Raw genomic sequence first — 20,327 nt, forward strand, 5'->3', positions numbered from 1 at the left:
ATGACAACGACGTTAACTTAGCATCCCTCCTCATAGCAGTACACAACTTGGCCTAGAACAAATCATATTCGCGGGGAGATGTCTCCGTCATCCTGAAGGCCAGAGACCCTTTCCTTAATCGCAAGCTCACTGTCAGAGTTTGTGCTGGCCTTGGGGACAGTCAGAGACATGCTAGGCAGAGCAACCCCAACAGGAGGGTAGAATTGGACCCGTATCTGCACGCAGTAGGTCACAAGTACGCAGGGTGCCCATCCTTTGACTATCACTGCTCATTTTCAGCCAAGGCAGCAGCCAGACTCAAGGGGATCTTTTACCTCCCATCTTTTAGTGTTTCTCTTCCAGGCAAAGACCCTGACTAAATCCTTAAATTAAGATGTGCCAGCTATAGCAGATCTGCCCATGAGAGTCGATTTTCTCACCAATTGGAATGACATGCCAATGTGTATTCCCTCAGCATCTCTCTCTTCATCTCAGGTAGTCATGGTCACCACAGCCTCCACAGGTCCTCGCCTCAATTTTGGCCAAATTGGGCTTATAGGGCCACGGCCGTCAGAAATCCTCTTGATTCCTGGGTTCAGTTAGTCCTCCTCTTTGTTCGACCTCTACCCCATTGTCGCAGCAGCTCAAATCTGGTGCAACAACTGGGCAGGACAAACAGTGACGTTCGCCACAGACAACCAAGCTACAGCCAGTATTATAAATAAAGGAGGTCCTAGTAGCCGGCCATTGTGGCCTTCCTGTGCAGGCTGGTGCCACTATCCCCACAGCACCAATCTAACGTCCTATGCATCCACATCCCAGACAAACGCAATAATCTGGCCGACGCACTACCCGTTAACTTTGCTTCGTTATTTTTTGCTGGAACCGACCCGACCATGTCTCTTATCCCACACTGGTCGTAGCTAACCTCGGATTCAAACAACACTTTCACGATGCTACCTGCCTTATTAATCTTTCACTATCTCACAACACCCTGAAGGCCTACCGGGCAGCCTAGAGGTTCTATGTCAGGTTACTAGCCTCAAACCCCAGAGCAATACCAAGAGTTCTCCATCACATCCTGGTCTTCATATTATGCCACCGCACACAGTTGGCATTGTCACACAATACCTAAGACCCCACTCAGCTGACATCCAGTATTTCATCCCCTTATGAGATCCTAACAAACCGTCTTGTTCGCCGCCCATACGGTCAAGACCATGTTGTGTGGTATTCACAGGCAATGACCCCAAATCAGTATCAAACGGCTACCCGTCACCAGCGCCATATTCCGAGACATGTCTGTCATCCTGTCACATTCCCCTTTTGGCTAAATTCAGCCTGGTCCTTCATGCAGCCATCTACCTGGCTTTCTACAGCTTCTTACGCCCCAGTGAATACTGTCACCATCCCAGTTGTAAAGTGTTACGTAGACACCACCTCACACGCCATCAGACTTCATCTTGCTCCTCAGCGTGTCCAAAACACAATAGTCCGGTCCAGGGGTTGACATAAAACCTTTCCAAACTCTCAAAGCCTGGTGCCCCGTGTCCATCCTAGATCAATTTTTGGCCCATATGTTTGATCCCTCGCAGGACAGCCCATTACTACCGTTCTCGATTAGTACCCCAGGCAGCAACCAGTTCATTAGTCACGTCAGGTTCCTTTTGAGCAAATTAGGTCAGGACCTTGGTCATTTTCGTGGACATTCTTTGGCATTGGAGCAGCATCAGCAGCCCCACGAAACGGGGTCCCAGTCCACGCGTTCAAAGATGGGCAGGCGGGAATCCACCTGCTTTACTCGATACATCTCCAATCCACAAGTGGAAATGTCCTGAGCCTTCAGAAACTTTGCCCCGTAGTGTCTTGTTGTACATAAATTAATAATTACCTCCCTACACCAATCTTTTGCGGCCTTCTCTTGGCATATCGCCCAGCAGAGCAGGGCTCACCGCCCAGCTCACCAGGGCTTACCTTACAGCAGACCAAGGGCACAATTCAGGTCTATTTTATGTTGTTAGTCTTGTGACGTGTTTATGTGTTCTTTCATATCTCTTACAGCGGAGGGCTCCGACCATAAATAAGAGGGCCAGTATGGTGGCCCGTAATTATGGGAGGAGCCCGGAGGGTATATAATCAGACCACCCACAACGGTCTGTGTCGGTTCCAGTGCAAGGTACCCACCCACCCATTTCCCTTCTCAGAGTACTTCACTTAAAACACGTTTCTCTACAGAAACATCCATTTACTTTCTTAAGGTATGCGGCCTTCTCTTGGCATATCGCCCAGCAGAGCAGGGCTCACCGCCCAGCTCACCAGGGCTTACCTTACAGCAGACCAAGGGCACAATTCAGGTCTATTTTATGTTGTTAGTCTTGTGACGTGTTTATGTGTTCTTTCATATCTCTTACAGCGGAGGGCTCCGACCATAAATATATATTTATGGTCAAAGCCCTATGGCCGATACGGATATGAACAAGTAGCCTCTACCATAAGATTAACCACATGAAATGGACCTGAAGTGTGCCCTGGTCTGATGGTCGGTATACCAAAATAAGGGGGCATACCCTAGATTAGAAATTAACATAAGTGAAGAGAAATGAATTTGAGAAATGCCCTGAAAAGGGGAAGGGAGGGTGGGTGCCGCGCACCGGAAACCGACAAAGACCACAGGCGAGCGGGCTGGTTAAATACCCTCCGGGCTCCTCCCATAAATTCAGGCCACCACACTGGCCTTCTTACTTATGGTCAAAGCCCTATGGCCGATACGGATATGAACAAGTAGCCTCTACCATAAGATTAACCACATGAAATGGACCTGAAGTGTGCCCTGGTCTGATGGTCGGTATACCAAAATAAGGGGGCAAAACATTCAGGTAGGGGTGCAGTTTTATTAGTTTTAGCTTAATTAGTTGAGCAAGTTTGGAGAACGCTTGTGCCCTTTCCACCCGAGGATTAGGAATGTACCGGGCGAGGTAGGCAGGGTCCCAACTGCTTAGTCTTTCAATGACGTGACTTGGGACCCACGCCAACATGCTACCAAGGGTGCTCAGATAATAAAGAGTGTCCACGGCATGGACCGGGGTCGAGGTGTAGGCTGTAGAAGAACCCCATGTGTTTGGGAACTGGCCGGTACACAAGTGTTGGCACGAAAGCAATAGGGAACTAGAGTCTACGCGTTCCGGTAGGAGTGACAGTAGGTAGTCGAGTACGGTTACTTGATACCAAGCCCTGCTTCTCTATAGAAATGGACGTCCATCCTGGAGTCAGATTGCTGGGTTTTAGACACTACAAGGAGGAGGATGAAATGAAGTTGGTAGCGAGCCAAGTAACGACTATGCAGAACTTGGCCTGCGGGATTGCTGAAGGCCTGGAATGAACATACAATGGACATTAAACTGGTGCCACCGGGCTAACTGCAGCAGTCTGCGCAGGAAGGACACAACCGAGAGCGGTCCAGACCTGGCTTCAATGACAGGATGAGCCTTGGTCCCGTTGTCGGTGGTGAAAGCCACAGCCTGTCCTGTCCTGACATGACCCCAGATACGAGAGGCTGTCATGACCGGGTATAGCCTGAAGAGGGAGGAAGTCCAGGTAAACCGGGGTTTAGGAGTATTCCTGATGCCATGGTCCTGTAAACCAGTGGTGGCCAAAAATTCCCGCGAAGCCTGTGGAGGCTGTGGCATCTGTCACTACCAGGGGCGACAGGGGCATCGTAGACGGTTTAAACACCGATACATCAATCCATGCAGTAAGGAACCTTCCGACATTGACAGGTCTGCTATTGCCACGGCATCTAAATTAAGGATCTGAGAAGGGTCCAGTGTCCGTGAGAGGAGGACCAGGAGGCGTGACATAAAGATCGATGCTGGGGAATGGCCCGTATTGCAGATTTGAACATTCGTCGGGTAGTGTCTGTGTAGAACCTGGCTGCCAGTGCTATCAACAATAAATTGGCTAGGCCATGTAAAATCACAAAGGGCCAGGTAGATGGCCGCTTGGATGACTAGACTGGGGAATATGCGAGGATTTCATGTCCCTAAAGATGGCAGTTGTGATGGGCGAGCGTTTTCCGTTGGCTATGGGTGATGCCTCTGGATGCCTCGAAGTGGGGATCTTGCTGTATGAGCCATAAAGACAGGTGGCTCTCCGGGCCCTGTAAGGATGAGAAATGCTGAACGCTGGCTAGGTATAGCCTGAGCGTGTTACAGGAAGAAGCCAGTTGCGTGTGTCGACACGATCCAGGTGCTGGATGGAAGTTGAACTCAACTATCCTAAGGGAGAGACCGACAGACAGGAAACGGTGAGTGGCTTGTAAGAAAAGCCACAGGAGACAAGTGGCCAACTAAGTGCTGCTGAAAACGACGTGTAGCCAGTTTGTGTGCCACTGAGAATGTGTGCTTGCAAAAGAATGATTGCAAGACGTTATGCTAAGTCGCGAGCCTTGGCACGATTGCAAAAGTAGTGTTTAAACGTGTGCTTGCGACAATTGCGTGGGAGTTTGTCACTGGAAATGTGTTCATAGTGACTGTGAGAAATTCGTGTTATCGCATGTGCTTTGCGAAGACTGCAGGAGTTGTGCTTGAAGATGTGTTTGGATGCGTGCTTGCAACGATTGCAAGATGTTATGCCAAGATGCGTGCTTGCAACGATTGCAAGATGTTATGCTAGGATGCGTGCCTGCAACGATTGCAAGGAGTTACACCAGGATGCGTGCTTGCCATGATTGCAAGATGTTATGCTAGGATGCGTGCCTGCAACGATTGCAAGGAGTTACACCAGGATGCGTGCTTGCCATGACTGCAAGATGTTATGCTAGGATGCGTGTGTGCAATGATTGCTAGAAGTTATGCCAGGATGCGTGCCTGCAATGATTTCAAGGAGTTATGCCAGGATGCGTGCCTGCAACGATTGCAAGAAGTTATGGTAAGATACACGGGTAGCCAGGTCGGAAAAGACAGAAGTCCATCCAGTCCTAACCACAAATCAAACAAATAAATATTGCACAACCTGACACACCCAATTCTACACCCACAGCTGATCCAGAGGAAGGCAAAAAACCCCAGCAGAGCATGGCCCAATTTGCTACAGCAGGGAAAAAATTCCTTGCTGATCCCCCGAGAGGCAATCGGATTTTCCCTGGATCAACTTTACCTATAAAATAAGTACCCCGTTACAACGTACATTTAGGAAAGTATCCAGGTTTTTCCCAAAGCAATCTATTGAGCCAGCCGGAACTGCCTGCTAGCAATGACTGCAACCAGTTTGTGCCTGGACATCTGCTCGCAATGATTGCAAGAGGTCTTATGCTCGAATGCGTGCTAGCAATGATTTGCCAGAGGTCTATGCCTGAATGTGTGCTTGCAACGATTGCAAGAAGTCTATGCCCGGATGCGTGCCCGCAACGATTGCAAGAAATCTACGCTTGGATGCATGCTTGCAATGACTGCAAGAAGTCTACGCATGGATGCGTGTTTGCAATGATTGCAAGAAGTCTATTCTTGTATGCGTGCTTGCAACGACTGCCAGACTTCCATGCTTGAATGCGTGCTTGCAACGATTGCACGAAGATTATGCTTGATGCGTGCTTGCAATGATTTGCAAGAAGTCTATGCTTGGATTCGTGCTTGCAACGATTGCAAAAAGTCTACGCTTGTATGCGAACTTGCAACGACTGTACGACGTCCATGCCTGAATGCGTGCTCGCAACGGTTGCAAGAAGTCTACACTTGAATGCGAGCTTGCAACGATTGCGAGAAGTCCAGGCTTGTATGCGCACTCGCACCAACTGCAAGACGTCCATGCTTGACTGCGTACTAGCAACGATTGCCAGAGGTCCATGCTAGGATGCGTGCTTGCAACGATTGCCAGAAGTCTACGCCTGGATGCGTGTTTGCAACGATCGCAAGAAGTCTACGCTTGTGTGCGTCCATGCTTGGATGCGTGTATGCAAAGATTGCAAGAAGTCTACGCTTGAATGCGTGCTTGCAACGATTGCCAGAAGTCTGTGCCTGGGGATGTGTTTGTATGTCAGATGCGACCGACTCGAAACGGGGCGCTGTATACTACGGTCCATTTAATGAAAACCTGTTATGACAGAGGCATAAGCCGGTCATGCCGTGACTGTGACTGATGATGAACCGGACTCTGGAGCATGCACTGAAATGAGGCTAAAGCACTGGGGCACACCGTAACGAATCGGTGCATGTACGCAACTGGATTCGAAACGGAGCGCGGTATGTGGCGGTGAAATTTATTTGATTGCCATGATAGAGGCATGAGTCGGTCGTGCCGCTGATGCGACTATCCGTTAATCGTGCATGCTCTAAAGCAAGTACTGGAATGTGGCTGAAATACCTGGGGCGCGCCGGGACGAATCGGTGCATCGTAGACGCGACTGGATTCGTATCGGACGTCCTGCGTGACAGTGAAATTGATTTCCCATGACAGAGTCATGAATCAGAGAACCGAAACCTGCAAGCAATAATAAATCCTGACTCTGGAGCATGTACTGAAATGAGGCCGTAACCAACTGGGGCACACCGAAACGAATTGGTGCATCACGGATGCGACTAGATTCGAATCGGAGCGCGGTGAGTGACAGAAACATGAGTGACAAGTTTGCCATGACAGAGGCCCGAATCGGTCGTGCCGCGATTGCGACTGACAACGAACGGGACTCCGGAGCATGTACTGAAATGAGGCCGAAAATACCTGGGGCACGCCGGGACGAATAGGTGCATCGTAGATGCGACTGGATTCGTATCGGAACGTGATACGTGACAGTGAAATGATCCCATGACAGAGACCCGATCGCTTAGCAACGAGCGGGCTCTGGCGCATGTACCGAAATGAGGCCAACACAACTGGGACACGTTGATCGAACCTGTGCGTTTCCTTGAGAAATGCGACTGGTTTCGACTCGAACGTACTAGATGACAGTGAAATGATTCCCATGACAGAGACCCGATCGATTAGCCACGAGCGAGCTCTGGAGCATGTACCGAAATGAGGCCAACGTAACTGGGGCACGTCGATCGAACCTGTGCGTTCGAGAACTGCGACTGGTTTCGATTCGAACGTACTAGGTGACAGTGAAATGAATTCCCATGACAGAGACCCGATCGATTAGCCACGAACGAGCTCTGGAGCATGTACTGAAATGCGGCCAAGCAGTTTAGGGGCACACCGGAATGAATCGGCGCATTCAGCGGATGCGACTGGATTTGAATCGGAGCGCCGTGCGTAACAGAAATGAGTGAAATGATGAAATGACCCACGTGAGCCAGCTATGGCAGAGGTAGTAGTCGTTGTGCCGTGAGACACGACTGGCAACGATTTGACTGTGGAACACGGTAACGAGACTATATAACAAGTACTAAAACAGTGCAGTTTTTTCCCTACCAGCACAATATCTACCGAAATGACGCCCGTGAAATGAAGGGCGCTGCGAAATTGGAGCGTATTGAGTGATAACAACCGGTATCAAAATGAACGATTCGATATTTCAGGTTTTAACGACACTAAAAATAGTACAGGAAGGTCAAATGAGACCCTTACCTGCGGCAGTCGAGCTGGCGACGTTGTACAGAGCCGGCGACGTTGTACAAAACGAACGGGAAAGAAAACCACGAGAGAGACGTTTTGTCCGAATGGAAACGAAACACGAGCCGTCGGCCTAGTGACGTAGTGCCGCGCACCGGAAACCGACAAAGACCACAGGCGAGCGGGCTGGTTAAATACCCTCCGGGCTCCTCCCATAAATTCAGGCCACCACACTGGCCTTCTTACATATATATATATATATATATATATATATATATATATATATATAATTTTGTTTTTTTCTGACTATAATAAATAAAGAGAGAAAAGAAACATGCGTACTTACACCTATCTGCAGGTGATGTTTGATGGTTGATTTGCAGCCTCCAAAATCCAAATCAGTCCCTGTTGGTTGATGTCTGCTCAGGGGCGGACTGACCATTCGGGCGCTCGGGCACTGCCCAAGGGCCCCATGCCACCAAGGGGCCCCATCAGGGTTGCCAGCCTCAAACCAGGCACAGTATGTAAAAATGTGTGTTTTTAAAAAAAAAAAAAATCCCAAGATAATAGCTGCCCCACCTCTCCGGTACCTTTTCAGTGTGTGTATGTGTATTTAGTGTGTGTATACAGTGTGTGTATGTTGTGTGTCTGTGTGTGCATACTGTATATGTGTGTTTGTATACTGTGTGGCCATCATCTATTGCCGGGGGGCTCCATAATCTCCTATTGCTGGGGGGCTCCATAATCTCCTATTGCCGGGGGGCCCCATGAGTTGTCAGTCCGCCCCTGTGTCTGGTCAAAGACTTGCTGTTAATTGGCTTCTGTCCGAAATTGGCCCTAGTGTATGAATGTGAGTTGGGGTCCTTGAGGGTAGGGACCGATGTGAGTGTGCGATGTAGTGGCGGAGCGCTGCGTAAATTGACGGCGCTATATGGGTACCTTGAATAAAAATAATAATATAATAGATGAACATCTTAACCACTTAAGCCCCTGACCATTTGGCTGGCCAAAGACCAGACCACTTTTTGTGCTTCGGCACTGCGTCACTTTAACTGACAATTGCGTGGTCGTGCGGCGGGGCTCCCAAACAAAATAGGTGTCCTTTCTTTCCCACAAATAGAGCTTTCTCTTTCGGTGGTATTTAATCACCTCTGCAGTTTTTATTTTTTACGCTATAAACAAAAAAAGAGTGATTTTGAAAAAAAAAACACATTATTTTTAACTTTTTGCTATAATAAATATCCCCCCCAAAAATATACTAAACTTTTTTTTTTTCCTCAATTTAGAACGATACGTATTCTTCTAAATATTTTTGTTAAAAAAAAAAAAAATCGCGTTTATTGATTGGTTTGTGCAAAAGTTATAGCGTCTACAAAATAGGGGAAAGTTTTATGGCATTTTTATTAATATATATATATATATATATATATATATATTTATTTTATTTTTTTTACTAGTAATGGCGGCGACCAGCGATTTTTATCATGACTGCGCCATTATGGTGGACGTGTCGGACAATTTTGACACATTTTTGGGACCACTGGCATTAATACAGCGATCAAAAATGCATTGATTACTGTAAAAATGTCACTGGCAGTGAAAGGGGTTAACACTAGGGGGCAGCAAAGGGGTTAATATGTATCCTAGGGAGTGTTCTAACTGAAGGGGGGAGGGGGAATGGGACTGTGAAGGGAAACTAACAGATCATTGTTCATACTCTGTATGAACAGACGATCTGTCAGTTTACTGCTCAGAAAACTGGAAACTGTGTGTTTCAGCTCCCAGGTTCTCCATGTGCCCCGAGTGATCGCGGGAGCCCGACGGTGATCGAGACCACCGGGCACTCGCATCAGCTCGGGGAGCGAGCGCCCCCTAGTGGCCGCCTATGCTACCGATGTAGCATAACGGCGATTTGCGCAGCCAAACCATGCTGCCGCAGTACAACTGCGGCGGCTGGTCGGCATGCGGTTAATGAGACACAATGTACAGGGATAGGGACAATTGTAGACACTCACTCAGGTTGAACTGGATGGACTGGTGTCTTTATTCAACCTTACTATGTAACTATGTAAATGCTTGGCAGGAATTCAGAACCCTGAATTAGCCACTTGACCCCCTGGAAGATTTACCCCACTTCGTGACCAGGCCTTTTTTTTGGGGGCTTTTTAGCACTCCGTTACTTTAACTGACAATTGCACGGTCATGCAACACTGTACTTGAAATTAAATTTATATATTTTTTCCCACAAAAAGAGCTTTCTATTGGGGGTATTTGATCACCATTTTATAAAAAATAAACATTCCAGTATACATCCCATAGTTTGTAGACGCTGTTCACGTAAACCAATCAATATGCGCTTATTGGGGATTTTTTTTTTTTTTAACCACAAATATGTAGCAGAATGTGGACGATCGGAAAAAGTCAGATCGGATTTTGTTGAAAAGTTACTCGGGATAAACAAGCGTCCAGTGCGGTCTCATCAATTGTCTTCCACCGTCTCGTGGCTAGCGTGATGACGTCACCGCCAAGCCCCCACCCTGCACGTTTTGTCAGCAACAGGACGTTGTCTGGGGATTGGCCATTTTTTTATCAAATTTTTTTTTTCTTTGTATTTGATCACCTATTTTCATATGTATTTGTGAGCTTGTTATTAGCGCTGCGTCTGTTTTGTTATTATGTTTGTTTAGAAGTTTTCAGTACTGGGGTTTTTTGGTGCTAGCTGCTTATCATATATTTCACTTTATTATATATACTCCACTTGGTTTTTGGTTATAGCGCAGCGTTTGCCTTAGGGCTCTAAACAACATTTCAGTTCTTGTATAATAAACTCCTCCTTCCCTCCTTTGTAGAACGTGGAGGTGTCGGTGTGGGTGACGGTCCTGGCGGTGATCTGGCTTCACACCACCTGTGTGGATCAGAGAGAGGAGTGGGAGCTGCTGGAGGGGAAGGCCGTCTCCTGGGTCAGGGTTAAAGCAGGTAAGTTCTGAGTGCAAACTACAGTATCATCACTGACCAATCAGAGTACACCTTTTACTGAAATCACTCTCACGCGGCAAATTCTGATTTATTTCAATAATTACATCACTTTGATTGATCTTCCCTGTCTAAATAATTATCCTGTGTTTTTTTTTTTTGTTTTTTTTTTTTGTACAAAAATGGCTTTTGTTTCCGAAATTTCAAAAGGCAAATTTTTAGATGTACAGGCAGTCCCTGAGTTACGAACATCCGACTTGCGAATGACTCCTACTTACGAACGAGAGGCAGCGTGACGTCTCTGCTGTTCCGAGTCAGAAAACATCGGAAAACGATGTATGCGCATGCGCGGCTACTTGATAGAACATCGGAAAACTATGTCTCCGCCATTCTACGCATGCGCTCCCGACTTACGATACATATCCAAGTTCAGAAAAAATACGTCAGTCCCTAACCCGATCGGAACTCGGGGACTGCCTGTAAATGTTTTTTCATTACCCATGAGGACTGGGGCACACGGGTGATTTTAGTAGTGCAATCTTGCAAGCAAATACCTTTGTAATTAAACACTAAAGCCTAGTACACACGATCAGATTGTTGGCCAACAAAACTGTGCACTTTTGTCCGAAGGGCGTTGGGGCCCAAACTTGTCTTGCATACACACAGCCACACAAATGTTGGCCAACAAATACGAACATAGTGACGTACTACGTTGTTTTTCAGCTCTTTAGCGCCACCCTTTGAGCTCCCTCTGCTAATTTCATAGAAGATTGGTGAGTGTTGATTCGCAGTTTTCATTTTGCACTTTTCAGTTCGTTTCTGAACGGCCGTTCATCAACCAGCCATGTTGCGGAATCGGAGGAGATAACGTGTATTATTGGCCTTGGAGTTATTGCTTTGACCCAAGGCTTGTCCAGGAACAGAAGGAGGAGGAGTTCTTGGACCAAAAATTGGTTGCTTTATTAATCGTGACCTATTATGTCAAATGCCTTTGCTACGGGAGCTCCAGGAGAATGATCAGGATGATTTTCGGAATTATTTTCGGACCCCTGCTTTCACCAAATGTTGGCATTGGTGACCCCCTATATTAAGAAGCAGGACACATGCATGAGGCTTTTATTTTTTGGTTGAATAATAATGATTTGATTTGGTCTATTTTCTATATTTGTGAATGCATAGAATGCACTTTTTGGTTAAGTTCCATTGGCAGATAGCATGTCTATTTTTTTTTTTATTTTTTTTTTTTAATGCACAATGAAAAAAATGTGGAGAATAATATGTGTTTTACTTCAAATGACAGTTTTGGGAGTAGGCAGTTACAGTTTAAAAAATACAAAAATGTAAAAATTGACAAGGGACACCAACATAGTTGTATCTTTGATCTTAAAAACTACAGGATAATGGTGTTGTGGTAACTTGCACCAAAAAAAAAGCTCACTACTCTTAAGCCCCGTACACACGATCGGATTTCTCAAGGGGAAATGTTTGATCACAGGCCGTTGGCGGAAAATCTGACCGTTCGTACGCTCCATCTGACAATTGTTGTCGGACATTCCGTGGACAAATGTTGGACGGCAGGTTTTAAAATTTTCCAGGAACAAATGTCCGTTGTTGGATTTTCCGAGCATGTGTACACAAGTCCAAAGTACAAACACGCACGCTCGGAAGCAAGGACGAGCCGGAAGCGGTCGGTCTTGTAAACTAGCGTTCGTAATGGAGAATTAACATTCGAGATGCGGCAAATTATGTAATCATGAAATGCAGCGCACAATTCTCTTCTTCTTTAACCTCTTCAATACTGGGCACTTATACCCCCTTCCTGCCCAGGCCAATTTTCAGCGCTGTCGCAGTCTGACAATTGCGCGGTCATGCAACACTGTATCCAAGTGAAATGTTTTATCATTTTTCTCCCACAAAGCTTTCTTTTGGTGATATTTGATCACCGGTGCGATTTTTATTTCTCGCGCTATCAACAAAAGAAGAGGGACAAGTTTGAAAACAAACACAATGCTTCTTACTTTTTGCTATAATAAATATCCCAATTGTTATTTTTTTTAAACAAATTTCTTCCTCAGTTTAGGCTGATATGTATTCTTCTACATATTTTTAGTAAAAAAAAAAAAAAAAATCGCAATAAGCGTATATTGATTGGTTTGCGCAAAAGTTATAGCTTCTACCAAATAGGGGATAGATTTATGGCATTTTTATTATTTTTTTACTTGAAATGGAGGCATTCTGCGATGTTTGCGGCGGACATATCGGACACTTTTGACATATTTTTGGGACCATTCACATTTATACAGCGATCTGTGCTATAAAAATGCACTGATTACTGTATAAATGTGACTGGCAATGAAGGGGTTAACACTAGGGGGGGCGATCGAGGGGTTAATTATGTTACCTAGGGAGTGATTCTAACTGTAGGGGGAGGGGACTCACAAGGGGAGGAGACCGATCGGTGATCCTCTGTACAAGGAACACACCATCGGTCTCCTCTCACCTGACAGGATGTGGATCTCTGTGTTTACACACACAGATCCATGGTCCTGCTCTGTAACTGGGCAATAGCGGGTATCCGCTGGACATTGCGGCTGCCGGGCATGCGCATCAGGTAACCAGTGATGCGGCGCACGCCTCCTGGTGGACCGGGAAGGCGATCGCGTCATATGACGGTGGGCAGGCGGCTAGTAGTTAATGGGATAATAATGAAGCTGCTTTGCTGGTGATACTGATGGTTATTGCAAACGGATTTTCAAAGGATTTTTTTTTCTAGTGATATCAACAATAATATTATGCTTTTTTTATTTTTATTTGGGCAAGTTACCACAACACCATTATCGGCTAGTTTTTAAGATCAAAGTTGCAACTATGTTGGGGTCCCTTGTCAATTTTACATTGTATTTTTTTAAATATTACTGCCTACTCCCAAACTGTCATTTGAAGTAAAACACACAGCCAAGAATTTTTCTACACTATTTATTTTATTGTGCATTAAAAAAAGAAAACAAAAAAAAATTAGACATGCTATCTGCCAATAGAACTTCACCAAAAAGTGCATTCTATGCATCCAAAAATATAGAAAATATACCAAATCAAATCATTATTATACAACCAAAAAATAAAATAAAAGCCTCATGCATGTGTCCTGCTTCTTAATATAGGGGGTCAACAATGCCAAGAGTTGGTGAAAGCAGGGGCCCGCCATCCGGAGATAATTCCGAAAATCATCCTGATCATTCTCCTGGAGCTCCCGCAGCAAAGGCAGTTGACATAATTGGTCACGATTAATAAAGCAACCAATTTTTGGTCCAAGAACTCCTCCTCCTTCTGTTCCTGGTCAAGCCTTGGGTCAAAGCAATAACTCCAAGGCCAAAAATAAATAACATGTTATCTCCTCCGATTCCGCAACATGGCTGGGTGACGAACGGCCGTTCAGAAACTAACTGAAAAGTGCAAAATGAAAATTGAGAAATGAAAAGCGCGAATCAACACTCACCAAACTTCTACTAACACGAAATTAGCAGAAGGAGCCAAAAGGGGGGCGCTAAAGAGTTGAAAAACCACATAGTACGTCACTACATCCGTAATTGTTGGCCACCATTTGTGTGACCGCGTGTATGCAAGACAAGTTGGAGCCAACGCCCTTCGGACAAAATTCCACGGTTTTGTTGGCGAACAATCCGATCTTGTGTGTACGTGCCTATAGAGTAGTGAGCAATTTCTACACATTTGAAATCAACGTCTTCACATGGAGAGAGGTGCACGAGCAAAGAATATGGATGTGCAGCGCTACCCCCATAGGAGCGGCTGGTGAATGTGGGTATCTCCCACCCTGCACAGCCAGGCACATGAATTTTCCACTCACTCCGGAGACGAGAATCAGTCCTTGCAGCTTTTTCTTTATGGGAATTAAACTTGGATGTAGAAGGGTTATTATGGGATGCCCACTTGATCAGCAAATAAACTCTTCAGGGACATAAACTATATACATCCAGTATACACACACTTCTCCTCTTATACTTCCAGCACAGACTTGCTTGTAGAACTACAACTCCCAGGACCAGCTAGCACTGATGGTTTGATCCAACATAATCTCAGTTAGGTCCAAATCAAATGCTCTTTGCAGGCAGGGACCACGGACCCATTTGGTAGTGTAGCAAAAAGAGAGTCTTAGACCGAATACACAGTATTAGATTTTCTGAAATTTTTTATCTTCAGCTTTACCAAAACCATGTAGTGCAAGGGCCTGCCGGATTGCATCCAAATTGAAACTCTAAGCACCTGTACACACGGTCGGAGATTTCGACAACCAAATCCGTCGGATTTTGTCCGATCTTGTGCGTCGGATCTTGTCCGAAACTGTTGCATACACACGGTCGGACTAAGTTGTCGAAAAATCCGATCATTCAGAACGTGATGACGTAATTTCGTTACGATGGGACTACGTTCAGGCTAGTAGCCAATAGCTTTGATGTAGGAATTTGATCTGAGCATGCGTGGCACTTGGTCCGATCAAAATTCTCTACACATGATCGGAGTATGTCCGATCGAACCAGTTGGTCGGAAAATATTTCCAACAAGTTGGAAAATTGGGTCCGACGGATATTCCGACGGAATCAGTCCGATGCATACCACACACAGTCGGATTATCCGACAACACGGTCCGATAGGACACATTCCGACGGATTCTCCGACCGTGTGTACAAGGGCTAAAGGTTTGACCTCATATTATATGGTTTTAGTAAATCTGAAGACAACAATCTGCAGAAAATCTAATAGTGTGTATGGGGTCTACTGTAAGTGCCCAGCTGTCCTTTCCTGTGGCTACTGATCGCAGCTCCACCTCTTCAGGCACTGCCTGCCCACTTGGCTGCAGGTGCCTTTTTCTGTAGTCCTCCTGGCTACTTCTCCACAGTCCTCCTAGAGTGACTCTGCATCCATCCCAGACTGCTTGCACCCAGTCCCTTCAGGAATGCCTCTCGGTCCTCTGACTGTAACACTCACCAGCCCTCTTGGCTGTCTTTCTACCTGGGGATTTGCCCGGAAGTGTTCTCCTGCGGTCCTCTCCTTGCTCCCATGCCTCCTGGTCAGCATCCCTCCATGTGTCATGAGAAGGGTCCCTTCCACACCCAAGCCCAGACCTGAGTTCACCCCCCCCCCCCAAGAATAGGGGGCTACTTTCAAAGGCCTCGGACAGACTAACACTCCATCTCCATCTTCCACCCAAACTCCACTGCCCCAGATGGGCTGACCTTGAGTATTTGAAGGGGACCGCCTCCTGCCAACCGATCTGCTGGGGATTGGTCAGGGCCCTCAGAATACTCCAGACAGCTCCTCTTATGCCCCTTCCAACTGCTTCTGGAACCTTCACCAAGTTTCCAGCATGCAGGGAGTGACTCAAAACCTTGACCCAGAAAAATACACAGTCCAAGCCTTGAATTTACCTACACTAACAAAAAATTTAACATTAGCACTCTAGCAAAGTCCAGATAAAAGCCTTTATTGTAATGAATAGTCAACGTGACAACAGAAGCAGGGAAAACAGCTGACGCGTTTCACAACATAATTGTTGCTTAGTCATAGCTATGAATCCATTTCTTCAATATTAGCACTCTAGCCACGCTAGGGGGTGCTATACTTGCATCACACATACTAGGGGGAGTACAACTGGAGGCGTCCATAGTGGAGAAGGATCTGGGGGTTTTGGTAGATCATAAGCTTAATAATAACATGCAAAGCCAAGCTGCGGTTATAACTATAGTTATAGCATCTACAAAATAGGGGAAGATTTATGGCATTTTTATGATTTATTTTACTAGTAATGGCGTGGATCAATGATTTTTGTTGGGACTGAGGCATTATGGCAGACAGATTGGACACTTTTGACACATTTTTGGGACCATTGACAATTATACAGCGATCAGTGCTATAGAAATGCACTGATTACTGTGTAAATGACACTGGCAGGGAAGGGGTAAACACTAGACTAGGGGGTGATCAAGGGGTTAACTGTGTTCCCTGTGTGTGTTCTAACTGTGGGGGGGATGGAAGTGACTAGAGGAGATGGCAGATCGATGTCAGTTTGCCAACTGAAATTACTTCTTACACCCTCTTCACGGTTGTGTGTGCGTTAATGTGCCGAGTCATGTTGTATTATAGTGAATGTGAACCCAAAAAATTATGTTATGTTATAGGGAACATCTAGAAATTTTAATTGTGGCTTGGTAGAACTCTGAAAAATGTCCCTTTTTTGTCTGATATTTTCCTCCTGATAAATAGCAGTGTCTTTCCTGGGCCTCCTGTTCTGTAGCCTTATAGTTGTATATCTGCAGTGTGAGATCCAAGACACTGCTGCCTGTGACTGCTAGTCTCAGGATATTTGGAAGGAGACACAGTTGACCACCCGATCCTCCTCAACAAACTCCACTCCCTTGGCCTCCATGATTCTGCTCTTTCCTGATTCTCCTACCTATCTCAGCGCACTTTCAGTGTCACATGCAATGCCATCCCCTCCACTCATCTTATTTCTGTTGTGGTACCCCAAGGCTCCGTCTTTGGGACCCTCCTATTCTCTCTCTATACCTCTTCCCTGGGCCAGTTGATAACCTCCCATGGCTTCCAATACCCCTCTCTGCCAATCCCTTCACTGGCTTTCCCTACCCCACTGTATAAAATTCTAAATACTAACCACAACATTCAAGGCCATTTACAACATCGCCCACAGCTACATCGCCAATCTCACCTGATGATATTGCCCAAATCGTCCTCTCCTCTCCTCCCAAGACCTTCTGCTCTCTAGCTCCCTTGTCACCTCCTCCTTTGCACGCCTCCAGGACTTCTCTAGAGCCTCTTCTATCCTCTGGAACTCCCTGCCCAGTATGTACAGTCAACCCCTACCCTGTCTGCCTTTAGGCGATTCCTGGAAATATACTTATTCAGGGAGGCCTACCCCACCTCCACCTAAGAACTGTACCCAAGTCACCTCCTTCAGATATTCACCGCAGCTATTACCTTTTGTACCCTTTAAATTGTAAGCTCATGAACAGGGTCCTCATATTCCTACTGTATTGAACTGCATTGTAATCTTACTGTCTCCCTTCTACATTGGAATGTGGTGCACAAACTGTTGGCGCAATATAAATCCTGTATAATAATAATAATAATTTGCTGATGTCACTTCTGTGCTGCTCACTGTTCTCTTTGCTGGAGAATAAGCTGTAAAAGAGGACCTGCAGTGGTAGGATCTCCCTGCTTTTGCTTTATTCATTCTGTTTTTCTTGCACCTGCCCTACTGCTTCTCAATTATTATCCCACCAGTCATCAGTAATAATAAAATGCTGTATTACATTGTGTCTTTATATCTGCCCTGAGTTCAGCTCGGTGATTGTGAAAAGATGAATTCCAAATTGGTAATTTATCCCCCATTATTCTGCGCCCGGAATAAATAAAAGTGACATTTGATGTGTCCTCAGGTTCCTCTCTGGGGGAGTTTGTCAGAGTCGGGAACAAACTGCTGAAATCCTCCGTGGACCCCAAAGTGTTCGGCCTGTAAGAGGAGACGTCTGGGGGAACCAAGATGGCGGAAGGATTCTCCTGATGGATTCTGGAATTTTCCTGGAATGTCGCTGCATCTCCTTTGTTTACTTAACCAGTTTTGTGCCTTTGTACTCCGCTCCTGTATCTGTGAGCGATACCAAAGTTAGATGTGCCGAGTTTCCTATTTAGGGAATAATAACGGTTTGCACTATTTACATGTCCTTGTTCTCTACTATTCTGTATTCTCTGCAATGTTCAGAGAACTACTTTGCTGCAGTTTTGTTTAAAGGAATAAACCACTTTATATGTTTCCATTGTCTGTATTTCTAATAAAGTCACAGCGGGGCCCCCCAATAAACTGAAAAACCTCTCAGTGTAGTAATAGAGGCCGAGGACTTCGCCCTTCCTCACAGTCTCAGTATTAATCAGAGATGTGTCTTTGTCCCACTGAGTGTTCTATCAGATATAATACTGCTCATTAGACACGTGCAATTGGTTTCATTCCAAATTCATTTTTTAAGGAATTTCAACAAATTCGTAAATATCCGAATTAACAGAAACCCGCTTAACAATTTTTTACGAATTTACAAATTTACAAATTTCCGGATTTCGAATTTACGAAATCTGGAAATCCAAAAATCTGAAATAACTAACTAATAGTAACTTAACAATTACTAACTTTTAAACTATAGGTATTGGAATTTCAGTTTAAATTTGGCTATTAGTGAATGTACAATTTTATCCGAAGATACAAATTATCCGAAAATAACGAATGTCACATCTAAACAAATGGAACGTAATGAGTTAATAAGAATAAATACCAATAATAATAATAAAAACTTTTTACAAATGTCACATTTAAACAAATGGAATGGAATGAATTAACCACTTGCTTACTGGGCACTTAAACTCCCCTCCTGCCCAGACCATTTTTCAGCTTTCGGTGCTCTCACAATTTGAATGACAATTACTCAGTCATGCAACACTGTACCCAAATGAATTTTTTGTCCTTTTTTTTCCACAAATAGAGCTTTCTTTTGGTGGTATTTGATGACCTCTGGGGTTTTTATTTTTTGCGCTATAAATGAAAAAAGACCGAAAATTTTGAAAAAAAATGCATATTTCTTTGTTTCTGTAACAGAATTATACAAATTATTAATTTTTCTTCATAAATTTTGGCCACAATTTATACTGCTACATATCTTTGGTAAAAATAACCCAAATTAGTGGATATTATTTGGTCTTTGTGAAAGTTAGAGAGTCTACAAGCTGTGGTGCGAATCGCACAAAATTGATCACATCTGATGTACTGGTGGCCTATCTCGCTTCTTGTGACCCGAAAAAGCCAGGAAAGTACAAATACCCCCCAAATGACCCCTTTTTGGAAAGTAGACATTCCAAGGTATTTAGTAAGAGGCATGGTGAGCTTTTTGATGTTGTCATTTTTTTCCCACAGTTCTTTGCAAAATTAAGATTTTCCATTATTTTTTTTTTCCACAAAATTGTCATTGTAATAGGTTATTTCTCTCACATGGCAGGTGTATACCACAAATGACACCCCCAAAAAAATTCTGCTACTCCTCCTGAGTATTACGATACCACATGTGTGGGACTTTTTCACAGCCTGGCCACATAGAGAGGCCCAACATGCAGGGAGCGCCATCACGTGTTCTAGGAGCATAAATTACACATCTAACTTGTTGACTGCCTATTACACTTTTGAAGGCCCTGGAGCACCAGGACAATGACACGTGACACTGATGACAGATGGCACTGATACGTGGCACTGATGACACGTGGCACTGATGACAGATGGCACTTATACGTGGCACTGATGACACATGGCACTAATACGTGGCACTGATGACACGTGGCACTAATACGTGGCACTGATGACACGTGGCACTAATATGTGGCACTGATGACAGATGGCACTAATACGTGGCACTATTACGTGCCACCGATGACAGATGGCACTAATACGTGGCACCGATGACGCGTGACACTGATGACAGATGGCACTGATAAGTGGCATTGATGACACGTGACACTGACAACAGATGGCACGTGACACTGACAGGTGGCACTGATGACAAATGGCACTGATACGTGGCGCTGATGACAGATGGCACTAATATGTGGCACTGATGACAGATGGCACTATGTGGCACTGATGACACGTGGTACTGATGACAGATGGCACTTATACGTGGCACTGATGACAGATGGCACTGGGGACAAATGGCACTGACAACAGGTGGCACTGGGGACAGATAGCACTAACAGGTGGCACT

The 20,327-nt window shown here is 45.2% G+C and overlaps 1 protein-coding gene across 2 annotated transcripts in view; it reads left to right on the top strand.

The window, feature by feature from the left end:
• The window catches only part of LOC143975640 (von Willebrand factor A domain-containing protein 5A-like), a 79,965-nt gene extending 61,622 nt beyond the window's left edge, over positions 1-18,343 (top strand). For both annotated transcript variants that reach the window (XM_077478130.1, XM_077478132.1), the window contains exons 18-19: positions 10,374-10,500; positions 17,970-18,343. In XM_077478130.1, coding sequence (XP_077334256.1) covers positions 10,374-10,500; positions 17,970-18,049 — 207 coding nt within the window. In that variant the 3' untranslated portion in view covers positions 18,050-18,343. The remainder of the gene's footprint in view (positions 1-10,373; positions 10,501-17,969) is intronic.
• The last annotated feature ends 1,984 nt before the right edge of the window (positions 18,344-20,327 follow it).

Source organism: Lithobates pipiens, unplaced genomic scaffold (genome assembly GCF_037356315.1).
Source record: "Lithobates pipiens isolate NorthernLeopardFrog02 unplaced genomic scaffold, aLitPip1_a1.2 Scaffold_13, whole genome shotgun sequence".
Classification (NCBI taxonomy): domain Eukaryota; kingdom Metazoa; phylum Chordata; class Amphibia; order Anura; family Ranidae; genus Lithobates; species Lithobates pipiens.